Consider the following 13,017-nt stretch of genomic DNA (forward strand, 5'->3'; position numbering starts at 1 on the left):
ATGTATTCAGAAACTGTAAAAGAAATATTTGTGGGAGAAATTGCCAAAAAATACAGTTCAACCTTTGTTTTTGGTGTTTGGTTTTCATGGCATTCACAGTGTGGTAAAAATGACATGTTAGCTTTATTACTGTTATTCTTTTTATTTTATATATTTTTCTGTGGAACACTATGATTATGGAAATACCAAATGCTTTTATTTTTTATTTTATACAATTTAAAGGGCACCTGTCAGCAGATACCTATGACACTGGCTGACCTGTTATATGTGCGCTTGGCAGCAGAAGGCATCTGTGTTGGTCCCATGTCCATATTTGCCCGCATGGCTGAGAAGAATGAGGTTTTAATATATGCAAATGAGCCTCTAGGAGCAACGGGGGCGTTGCCATTACATCTAGAGGCTTTGCCCTCTCTGTAACTGCCGCTCCCTCTGCACTTTGACAGGGCCAGGCTTGACCACGACTTTACTGCCTGGCCCTGTCTATCCAAGTGTAGAAGGGGCATCAGATGCGGAGAGAGCTGAGCCTCCAGCAATGCGGACACATATGAACATGGGACCAACACAGATGCCTTCAGCTGTCAAGCGCACATGTAACAAGTCAGCAACAGGTCAGCCAGCACATGTATCCAGTACGCATCCGATCCGCATTATTGTAGGTTGGATGTGGACTCACTCACTTCAATGAGGCCTCAAAACACTGTGTGCTGTCAGCATCCGTCCGTCCGTTCCGACGGCACTCGCAAAAAAAATTTCAACATGGCCTATACTTGTCTGTTTTACCAACAAAGATAGGACTGTTCTAAAGATGGCATGACGTTCCCTTCCGCAAAATGCGGACCTCAAAAACGGCAAAGGTCATGTACATGAGCCATTAAAGTCATGGAAAACCCTTTTAACTTCTCTCCTAAAATAAATGGGAAAATGGGTGAAATTAATGTTTAATATTAGTTTTTTTTTTATTGATTTTTTTTTATTGATTTTTTTGTGGGGGAAATTTACTGAGCTAAATGTGCTATACTTCTGACTTAATTTGCACAAAAAAAAACTTGGTGTACATGGTTTGGATCACACTTGTTGTTATGTGGTTTAGATACTCTTTTACGCCTCACAAGGTTGTGGTTTAGGTGTGGAAAAGGGAACTTGGCTTTAGATGCTCCTATGTGTACCAAAATGTTGGTGCTAATTCCTGGCACAAAGTAAGCCAACCTATAGGTGGTGTCAAGTTAGAGAAAACTATCTAAATCTTAGACAGTATTAGTAAATCTGCCCACTGTCTCTTTAAAATCGATCCATGCCTTGGAGGACAAATGTTGGAGTAGCGGGCCAACAATTGTTATTTGATCCATATGATAGAGTTGTACCTGATATATATAGCAAAACCTGTGCTACCGAATCGACTACCTTACGGGAGTGCTACTTCTCTCTTTCCATATTTGTATTAAATGTAATAGATCTTGTAAACCTAGGTAAGTGGCTTTTGGGAAGACAAATGTTTGGCTCTACAAGAAGCTTCTCCGTTTGATAGAACATGGTCCCAGTAGACTAGATTGCTGGGGCCTGGTGTGGCTCTCGTGTGACCCTTTGTCTTGTGTTTTCCTTTTCTCCTTTAATTGTTTTGACTCTTTTTTTTGTCTCTTTTCCATATTCCCTTTTTCTACATAAAGTTTTGAATTTCCTTTTGATCTTACTCCCCTTTTTCTACATGTTATGGTTTTATGTTGTCTACAAGTTGACATAAAAAAAGTGTAACAGTAAAAATATTCCACATGTACTTTCTGTTTAGGTCGCACGCCGGTTCGTCGAGTTGCCAACCAAATCCCCGATGAAATTTCTCAGAATCCCTTACTCTTGGAAGCCATCTCCGTGCTGCCGCAGAACTACAACTTTGAAATTCCCAAGACTATATGGAGAATTAAACAAGCTGCGGCCAAGAGGGGTAAGTGTACATGCTGCAAAACCTATATATCTAATTGTAATTGTTCTCTTTTTCCCGAAGAAACAGAATTTTGTTCCCAGCGATACAAAAAGCGGAAATACAGTGGCCGGTATTTTTGTGATTAGCTTTTACTGCTAAAAGAGACAAGCGAATCGATTTGTCTCGTCAACCAGAGTTCTACACCTGCGAGGGACTGTCCTCTCAGCTGAAAACGCGCCCCTTAATTGACACGGCAGCGGCGCAGGCGCAAGACATCCGGCCCTGTCGATCAAGCAATAAAGGGGAGGGTCTTCAGCTGTGGGGACAGCCCCTCACAGATCTAGAATCAGTTCACTCATCACTAGTTACAAAGGCAACTAGAGCTTTAGTGACCCTGGAATTTCAGTAGGCGTGTTACACAGGAAAATAATTGATGAATGCCACTCCCTTCTATACCTGCCTCTTATAGGGCGTGCAACTAAAACCATGAAGTCCCTAGAAGAGTGGAAACATAAAGAAAAATCTATCCATTTTACATGCAACTCATATTAAAAGCTCAGAGTGACATAAAATTATAATAATAAGATGATCTATACATACTAAACTGGGTTTACCTGCAACAGGATTCAAAATCTAATCTTTAAAAAGGACCTGTAACCTCTCCTGACTTGTTTGTTTCAGTTTAAAATAAATTAAATTAAAGAGGACCTGTCACCTCTCCGACATGTCTGTTTCAGTATCTACTTGCATTCCCCATGAGAACTATTCTGGAGCACCTATTTTATGACTCTATGTTGTGTCATTCCTTTACTATTCCTACTTGGAGTTTATGAATGAATTGCCAGTAGCTTGCTGTAACGGTACAGATGGTTGTTACCAATCAGGGGTGTGTTCCGGCACAGTCTGAGACCAGCAGCACTGATTGGGCAGAGGCAGACACACCCAGCAGTACCTTTACTGCAGACTGCTAGCAATTTATTTGTAAACTTCTAGCAGGAATAATACAGGAATGACACAACACGAGTCATAAGAATAGATGCTCCAGAATTGGTATTACATGGGGAATGCAAGTAGTAACTAAAACAGCCATGTCAGGAGAGGTGACGGGTCCTCTCTAAGGCTACTTTCACACTAGCGTTTGTACTGGATCTGGCAGGGTTCAGCAAAAACACTTCCATTACTGATAATACAACCATCTGGATCCGCTATGAATGGATCCGGTTATATTATCTTTAACATACCCAAGACGGATCAGTCAGGAACTCCATTGAAAGTCAATGGAGGACGAATCCGTTTTCTATTGTGGCAGAGAAAACGGATCCATCCCCATTGACTTCCATTGGGGGTCATGCCGGATCCGTCTTGCTCCGCATCCCAGGACAGATCGCAAACTACAACATGCTGCTGTTTGCTCTCCGGTATGGGAACACAACTAAACGGAACGGAATGCATTTTGGAGCATTCCGTTCTGTTCAGTTCAGTTTTGCCCCCATTGACAATGAATGGGGATAAAACTAAAGCATTTTTCTCCGGTACTGAACCCCTATGACGGATCTCAATACCGGAAAACTAAAACGCTAGTGTGAAAGTAGCCTAAGTCATTATCTTTAGTCTTCTAGTCTATGAGCGCTGCTGGATCACCAAGGGATAGGTCCACTTCCCAAAACTGCAAGTCCATTATTTCTGTATCCTCGCTGCTCTTATTGGAACTCTCTTTCTTCACCTGTGTAATCAATCACTGGTACTTATCCACTATGGCAGCAGTTTCTTCCCTCCTATTTCGGACCTCCAACTCATGAGAGATAGAGAAGACTTCCAGTAGTGAAGTACGGCCACCATGAGTTCACCCAACCTGGGTTTCTCCTCATCTATTACGCTATCTTGTGCTATTCCTTTATTATTCCTGGTAGAAGTTATGAATGAATTTCCAGCTGAGTGTTACCAGTTGGGGTGTGTCCCTGCCCAGTCCGACACTGGCAGTAATGATTGGATAGTGTCAGACTGTGCAGGAACACCCCCCCCAACGAGTAACACCCATGTGCACCTTCATTACAAACTGATAACAATTCATTCATAACGTCTAGACCAGGGATGTCTAACTTGCGGCCCTCCAGCTGTTCCAAAACTACAACTCCCAATATTCCCTGATAGCTGTAGGCTGTCCAGGCATGCCGGGAGTTGTAGTTTTGCAACAGGGGGAGGGCCGCAGGTTGGGCATCCCTGGTCTAGACGGAATAACAGAGGAATAGTACATTATAGAGTCATAAGAATAGATTGTTGTTACAAGCGGGATGCAAGTATATGCTAAAACAGACATGTCAGGAGAGGTGACATGTCCCCTTTAACCATTTTGCTGCCAGGGGTGTTTGGACATTTTCCACCTCTTGTAGCCAGGACAATTTTCGCTTTTTTGACATGTACAAATAAAACCTAATTTATGAAATAAATAATCATTCTAACCTCCCGTACCCATATATTTTCTGAAAGAAGACACATGCTGCTCAGCACTTTATACACAGATACCTTCATTTAACTTTGCATCAAAATTTCCATAAAAATTGCATACAGTAAATGTTGATATCAGTGGGTACTGAACCCAAGTTACATAGACCACACCTTCTAAAAATAACATTTCAACATGTGCAGAGTTAAAGGGGTTGTCTCATCATGGACAATGGGGGCATATCGCTAGGATATGCCCCCATTGTCTTATAGGTGCGAGTCCCACTGCTGGAACCCGCACCTATATTGAGAACGGAGCATGTGCGTGGTACGCTCCTATTCACTTCTATGGGGAGCCGGCTTGGTGGTGGCCAGACCGGAGTCCTCCAGCCACCACCTTGCGGGGCTCCGTTCTCGATATAGGGGCAGGTCCCAGCGGTGGGACTCGCACCTATAAGACAATGGGGGCATATCCTAGCGATATGCCCCCATTGTCCATGATGAGACAAACCCTTCAAAGACCAAAAATCTGATTTTAAGATGGAAAGTAAAAAATAAAATAAAATGAACAACCTATAAAATTCAGCGATTACAGTCCTTGAAAAGTAAGTGAACCCCAAAAACCTATATATTTCCTAAAAAACAGACAACCTGACAACTGAAGTTCTCTTGATGGACTGTTGACAGCCATGTCCACCTTCAGGTAACTTTATGACAAACAGGAAATCAATCTAAAAACTGTTGCATCGAAACAAACACTGGCACCTAAAACTCGCATCCAAGCGGAAGTGTGCACACAAAAGCCCTGCAAAAATAATTTATTGAAGTGTGCAAAACTCATAAACCACATACAGCTTGTACTCTTAAAAATACTGAAATAAAGGCCATGTAATATATGGTCATCATCCACAAATGTGTTAAAAAAGAGAGTGCACAGCATACCCTGTATAAAAATGTAATCTAATAATTAAAACAAACAGCCACCTTCGTTCAACTTTGCAGCAAACAGTGGTCATATAAAATACTGGATGAATATTAATATTAAATTATTAATAATAAATAAAATATAGTCTGCAAAAACCATAAGTTGTATTAAAAAACATAAAAACCGCAGGAATGCACCAACCAACATTTGCATGCAATTATTGGGAATTATATAGTATATAATTTCCATCCTCTTAGACCATCTATAATCTGAACACTGATAAATCCCCGCACCTCATAATGCATTAACTAATGCTGCTTTCAGACAGGTTTAATATGGATGCTTTATAGTTCCTGTGTTATAAACACCTGAATCTCCTGCAGCTCATCAGAAGATGAGTCAGAGCGCCGTACCTCTGGTTCTTCTGAACCGCAGGAAGTCCGAGTTTTGCATTCATAATATGGGCACAAAAAAAGCCCTTGTATTACACCCATCTGAAAAGTGGTCGAATACTGTTTCTTTTGAAAAATAAATAAAAAATCGACATGGCTTGAAAGAAGATATTTATGGTGACAGACAGTCAAGGAGTGGAAATGTATTTTCTATCTGTCAGAAATATATTAGATATTTCTAGCTAGTGATAATCGTTATCATAATTATTGCAGCATGTAACGGGTATCACTAAAGAAGCAGTCAGTATATCTTACACTTTGTGTTTTTTAGCATGTTTGGTGCAACATATTTGGCGCTGTGATCCAGACATTGGTAAATGTCTGGGTTATTAGCGTTAATAATTGGCCTAATAAGGTGATTAGATGAGCAAGCACTTATCTTCTCACCCCTTTTCTGGAAAAAATAAGACTGCCCCATTATGAAATAATCAGAGACATGATAACATGCACAGGAATCCATGTTATTCCCTCCTCCTCACCCACCCGGGATATGTGCAGCTATGTCGCTCTCTGTGCAGCCTGTCAGCATGTCCCCCCTCCTTCAGGCTGACTGACATCTCAGTTGGGGATGGCTGATTTATTAGAGCCTGGGATTGTTTTAAGGTTGTCAATCTAAGCTTTAAAATGAAACCAAGATCACATTGCAAGCTGTGTAGCCTTTGGAAATGGGGTTGGGAGTCACAGACGCAAGTATGTGCAGCCCTGACTGGGACCCATTTCTAAGCACTATAACGCCCAATGTATCAGGGCTCCTGGTCTCGTTTTAAAGCTTAGATTGTAAGCTTTAAGAAAATCCCTAGCTGGTATATCTAGATGCTGCACAGCCTGTGAGCTAGTCATTAGTAGCAAGGATGTATGAGATATGTCCTTGGCAGGAAAGGTTTGAAGTAAATTTCTCACTTTTAACAGCAAATTGGAGTTGATTTACAAAGGCCAAAAAACTGGCACAAAAGCTGTGCGCTTTATTTATTAGCTGTTTTAGACACTCTTTGTGTCCGACTAGACACTTTTCAAAACTGGTGTAAGAAAGGGAGCATATGGAGTTATAAAATGCACCAGATTTATTAATGGTATATTACAGTTCTTGGGCGCAAAAAAACAGCTTTAATTATAGCACCCCAAATGTATGTAGTGTAAAGAAAACATATCCAAGCTAAGCGTAGATTTAGATTCTCACTTTTTTTTTTATTACTGGCGTACGTGGCGTGGATGTTGAAGAAGTCACAGATTCAGCCGCAAATCCCCTTTGCGGCCGAATCTTTGACAGATATACGTCAAAAACTGGTGTATATTCATAAATGACCCCTAAGTCTTTTGTCAACATTTGTGCCCTATAGTAAGGACTTGAAGAGCACTTCTCAAACGGCAATGTTTCTGTCCAATCGCTGTCTGAGTTTAGAATGGCGAGCACCTGGACTGAACACTGACCCATTCAATTGAATGGTTCTGTTCATCTGGACGTTCCTCTGCCTGGACCATCTGTCCGTGCCGAGAAAATCAGAATGTGTTCTATCTTTGTCTGATTTTTCCCAAAAGACTCACTCAGTTAAATGAATGGATACGTGGGAAAAATGTGTGCAGTGCGTTTAAAAGCTGTGAACATGGACATGTTTCATGTCGTCCATCTGAACCAGGCCTATCATCTTATATGTTTACTGATATAGATATTTTTTTGAGAAACACGTCACTATTTTGTGACTTTCAGGACATCTGCTGAATGGATGACCGATTAGCGCTGGTACTTTTATTATACCTTTACAATAGTAGCAGGCCCTTTGTGTGGTTGTGTGATGGATCACAGCATTATGAAGAACTGCTGGGTGCTCTTGTACAGTCGCACCCACGTAGCAATTATTGTCACTGTTCAGTCGTTGGGACACCAGGAGAGCTTAGAACAAGGTACCTGAACGATGACTGAATCATCCCGATAGGACCGTTTCGCCACTCCTGCCGTCCTGTATATTTAGCTATGTCATTCTGTGTTCTAATGCTTTGAGCGTATCTAAACCCATTAGGCCCGCCAGCCTCTAAATGTCCTGTTTCCATTTCCTCTTCCCCTCTAATCATTTCCTATCCTACTCCTCTTCTCTGTTGGTCTCCAAAGCAGTGCTATATTTGTCTATACAATAGCCTGGTTTATTAGCGTTCCAGAGCCGTCTGTCTCGCTCTCTGTTCACAGTCAGACTCTTTTTCGGAGCCATTTGTAATTCTACAGCTTATCTCGTCCGCTCTTGCTTAGATGTTTCTCATCTTTTATTTTTCTTCCTCTCGAACGTTACATCTCCCACGCCGGCTATATGTTTTCTCAAGTGTCTATCTCTTGTATGTGCTGAAGATTTCCAAATGTCACATTTGCATGCTTCCTACCGGACACTAATCCTGTTGTGTAGCTCGACTCCCTATTATTTCTATGATGTTTTATGTAATAGATACCTTGTGTGTGGCTCTGTATGTCTGATTTTAAGATCCTTTGGATTTTGGCACCTCTGCCACTAAGGTTTTTCCCTTTCAGTTGCTTTACAGATGCCGGAAGGGCTGCTGATGTTTGCCTGCACTATCGCAGATATCGTAGAGAGGTGAGCTTTAGGAGGACAATTGGTTTATTCTCCCAGTATGTTTTTGCTTCCTGTGAATCGTTTGTGATTCTATTTATAGGGGATCTATGCACAGAATAAGGGCTCATGCCCACTACAGTATCTGTTTTGCGGTCCACAAAACACAAATACCAGCCATGTGCATGCCGACAATTTTTACATTATTATTTTTTTTTACTCCTACTCCCTGTCCTTGTCCGCAAAACAGACAAAAATCGGACATATTCTATATTTTTGCAGGGCTATGGAACGGACGTTATAGATGTGGACAGCACACAGTGGGCTGTCCGCATCTTTTGTGACCCCATTGAAATGAATGTGTCCGCATCAGATCCACAAAAAATGTGGATCTGATGCGGACCAAACACACAGTCATATGTGCATGAATCCTAATTAGTATCGTTTCTACATTGCATATAGTACAAGACTCTCCTACTTGGTTAAGCAGTGCGAAAAGTGTAATTCCACGGAATATAATAAAAATCGGATCAGAGTCCAGGAGCTTTAGTCCACATACTTTCACTTACCTGAGTAGCACCAGTTCAGAGGTTACATTTTATTGTTGACTGGGAGACCTAATATAAGCACACCATGCCTAATATGTGCACATTAACCATGCCGCCATAGCACAGAGCACTGGTGCATTAACATCCAACTAGCAGGTGTAAGGCGATACTCAGCCCAGCGCAAAGATTCAAAGAGCACTCTCAGACAGGCTCACTAGGACCGAGCCACCATACAGGGGAGGGTTTAAGCCTAGCCACAAGTCCTAGAGTTTAGTAACCATCCCCATCCTTTTCTTAAAAGGGATGTACTGTGGTGCACAAGTTTTAGCAGTCATTGGCTGAGACTAGGTTGTCATCTGCCATTTTCTGTGTGTCAAGCCTGGACCAAGAAGTGGAGACCACTGTCCACTTTGGTCCCACTGAACAATCCCTTTAACTTAGGGCTCATGCACACGATCGTATGCCCTCCGAGACATACTGTCCGTGAGCGGGCCATATGTCCCGGAGCGGCATACATAGTGTGCACGGGAGCGCACAGCATCATAGGTTAATAATATTATATGAATGCGGGACAATAGTCCCTCGGGCGGCCTGGTGCACACAGCATCTTAGTAACCTATGATGCTGTGCGCTCCCGTGCACATGATGTATGCCGCACCGTGACATTGGCCCGCTCACGGACCATATGTCTTGGAGGGCATATGGTCTTGTGCATGAGCCCTTAGCGTGTGTAAGGTATTATCTGTTTGGAAGTTACGGACAATTTCTAGCTCAATAAAGGCAAAGACCGGGATAAAAAAAAACATGGCACAGCACTGTTCAGTTAAAGGGATTGTCCAGTGGGTCCAAATGTAAATTGCTTAGAATGGTGTAAAAATTAAAAGCGTCAATACTTGCCCTCATAGATCCCCTGCTGCTGCCGTTTTGATTCTGGGCTTCCAGTGGTCTTCACTTCTTGGTCTAGGCTTGACGCACAGGAAATGGCAGATGACAACCTCTCAGCCAATGACTGCTAAAAATTGTACACCACAGTAGATCCCTTTTAAGAAAAGGATGGGGAAGGTTGCTAAACTCTAGGACTTGTGGCTAGGCCTAGCCTGGGTGAAATTCTGGGTATGTCCGGGTTCAGCTCTGAACCCGGACAACCCCTTCAAACCCTCTCCTGTATGGTGGCTCGGTCCTAGTGACACCTGCTAGTTGGATGTTAATGCACCAGTGCTCTGTGCTATGGCGGCATTGTTAATGTGCACACTTAGAGCTTTTCGGCATGCTGTGTGTATATTAGGTCTCCCAGTCAACAATAAAATGGGCATAATAACTATTAAACACTGGGATATACAGAAACACATTGTAAATGAAAATGTCTATCAGCATCCTCTTGAGTACGTCCACGCATGACTGATACCCTGTGGATTTGCATGTGCCAAATCTGTAGTGTTTTACAGTAAGAAATCTCATCCTAATACTGCGCAAACTACCGTAACTTTCAGTGTGGATTTAGAATCCGTAGTATGCCCAGTTAGGCCGGGTTCACACGAACGTGTGTGACCCGTGCCTGTGAAGCGGCCCGCAAATAGCGGGCCGCAATGCTTGTTCGCCGGCCGTAGGTCAGCCGCATCGGATCGCGGACCCATTCACTTTAATGGGTCCGCGATCCGGCCGTTCCGCGAAAAGATAGGACTTGTTCTATCTTTTAGCGGAACGGAACAACGGGACGTAACCCCAGGAGGCACTCCGTAGTGCTTCCGAGGGGTCCCGTCCCGTGCGGCCGTTACGCGATTCCGGATTAGCGGACCCATTGAAGTGAATGGGTCCGCATCCGTGATGCGGAATTCACACGGAACTGTGGCCGTGTATTGCGGCCCGCAATACGGCCACGGGTCACGCACGTTCGTGTGAACTTAGCCTTATGCTGTAGATCCCACTGTAGGTTTCACTGTTGGCAATGCATAGGGTAAAATCTGTGGAAGTTTCACAGCAAAATCTGTGACAAATCATCACAGGAAAATCCGTAGCAGGAGATCCAACCCACACGGCCTAATCCTGAATGTTTGGTCGTGGAAAGAAAAAGACTGTCATATAGCCTGGTGTGCTTACTGTGCCGTTTTTGGATGAGTAGGTAAGTACGATGAGTAAGAGTTATGTGTAATATGACTGCATATCCATCATTGATTGGCAGATTTCTTACTGACATTGAGGTGGTGAGATGTAAAGACTTTAGTCATCTTGAGGCCCCATCATTGGTATATATTGTACTGTCCTATCCTTGTGTCTGTTAACGGTGACTATCTGAATCCCTCTGGATAGGTCATCAGTATCTGATCGGTGGAGTCTGACACCCGGGACCCCCGCCGATCAGCTGTTTGAGAGGGCAGCGGTGCTCAGAGTAGGCTGCGGCCTTCTCACAGCTTTCCCTAGGCCAGTGACGACACGTTTATCTGTCACGTGGCCTAGTAGCAGCTCAGTCCCATAGAAGTGAAAGGGGCAGAGTTGTGATACCAAGCACAGCCGCTATACCATGGACGGCGCTGTGCTTGATAAGCACAGAGAAGACCTCAGCACTCACAGGAGCGCTGCCACCTTCTCAAACAGCTGATCGGCGGGGGGTCCTGGTTGTCGGACCCCCATTGATCAGATACTGATGACCTATCCAGAGGATGGGTCATCAGTTATAAAATCTTGGAAAACCCTTTTAAATCAAAGGGGTTCACTGTATAATTTTGGCTGTGATATCAAATATTATCATAATAGGGTGTCTTTTAGTTGTTTAAGTGCACCGTGTACCTCTTGCTGTTTATACATCATCAGGGTTGTATACATAGGGCACTTTTTGTGTTTGTCTTGTCTGCCTGTCCATGTAGGAGTCCACTTTTAGGCTCTAATCCACCAGCCGTCACTAAATTTAGGGTATAGGAGCTGGTAGCCAAGGCTCGAGGACAGGGAGTCCCCACCATCAGGGGCCGTCCCTGGGCAGAGGGTATAGCTTTAGGGTGTCTATATAGGGAGAGCCTCCCCACCCATAACTAGCTTACCCAGCCTTCTTGTGGATATACCTACATTAGGTAAATACTGTACGTCATTTTTGTATAATTATTATTAAAAGTATAACTTTCTTTATAAGGGTTACCTTCTTAGCTTGACTTTTAAATCAAAAGGGATAGTATCTGGGAAGAAAAGGGATGCAAATGAGTAGTGTTGTGTGAACTTGTGTTTTTCAAGTTCGGTGGACCATAACTTATGGTCTGTGATAGCAGAATCCATAACGGAATTCTTAGATAACCCAAACCTTGTACACCGAACTTGAAAACAACATTCCCACAAATGAGCTCTTAACAAGCTCTGCCTCTATTGCCACCAGATGTAAGGCAGCTATCCTCTAAGTCAACATTAAACCCTTTAACATTAACTTATAGGATAGCTGCCTTACATCTGGTGGCATTAGAGGCGCGGAAGAGGGGCAATCACCCAGACAAAGATGGCTGCAGATGAGGTGCTGGCTTATTTAATACAGAATCTGTGTCATGTCTCAAGGCCTATTTAAAGGGCTTCTGTCACCCCACTAAAGTGATTTTTTTTTTTTTGGGCTAGTTAAATTAGTTATATAGCGATATATTAAAATATAATAGTGTTCCTTACTTTGATCCAGCAGTTTAGTCAAAAAACGAAGTTTTATCATATGCAAATCCGGTCTCTACCAGCAAGTAGGGCGTCTACTTGCTGGTAGCTGCTGCAGAAATCCGCCCCCTCCTCTTGTTGATTGACAGGGCCAGCCGGGATCTCCTCCTCCGGCCAGCCCTGTCGGCATTTCAAAAATCGTGCGCCCGTGTTGAATCTGCGTGTTGAAATAGAAGACGTCATCGGCGCAGGCGCACTGAGGGAGTTCAGAGGAGACGAGCCTCCTCATCTCAGAGCGCCTGCGCAGATTCAACACGGGCGCGCGATTTTTGAAATGCCGACAGGGCTGGCCGGAGGAGGAGATCCCGGCTGGCCCTGTCAATCAACAAGAGGAGGGGGCGGATTTCTGCAGCAGCTACCAGCAAGTAGACGCCCTACTTGCTGGTAGAGACCGGATTTGCATATGATAAAACTTCGTTTTTTGACTAAACTGCTGGATCAAAGTAAGGAACACTATTATATTTTAATATATCGCTATATAACTAATTTAACTAGCCCAAAAAAAAAA

General features: G+C 43.2%; 1 protein-coding gene across 1 annotated transcript in view; it reads left to right on the plus strand.

Annotated features, from left to right (window-relative positions):
• DPH1 (diphthamide biosynthesis 1) overlaps positions 1-13,017 on the plus strand; it is a 293,541-nt gene that overhangs the window by 14,256 nt on the left and 266,268 nt on the right. The window contains exons 2-3 of the mRNA XM_040423565.1: positions 1,784-1,936; positions 8,247-8,310. Of these exons, the coding sequence (XP_040279499.1) occupies positions 1,784-1,936; positions 8,247-8,310 (217 nt within the window). The remainder of the gene's footprint in view (positions 1-1,783; positions 1,937-8,246; positions 8,311-13,017) is intronic.

Source organism: Bufo bufo, chromosome 3 (genome assembly GCF_905171765.1).
Source record: "Bufo bufo chromosome 3, aBufBuf1.1, whole genome shotgun sequence".
Lineage (NCBI taxonomy): Eukaryota > Metazoa > Chordata > Amphibia > Anura > Bufonidae > Bufo > Bufo bufo.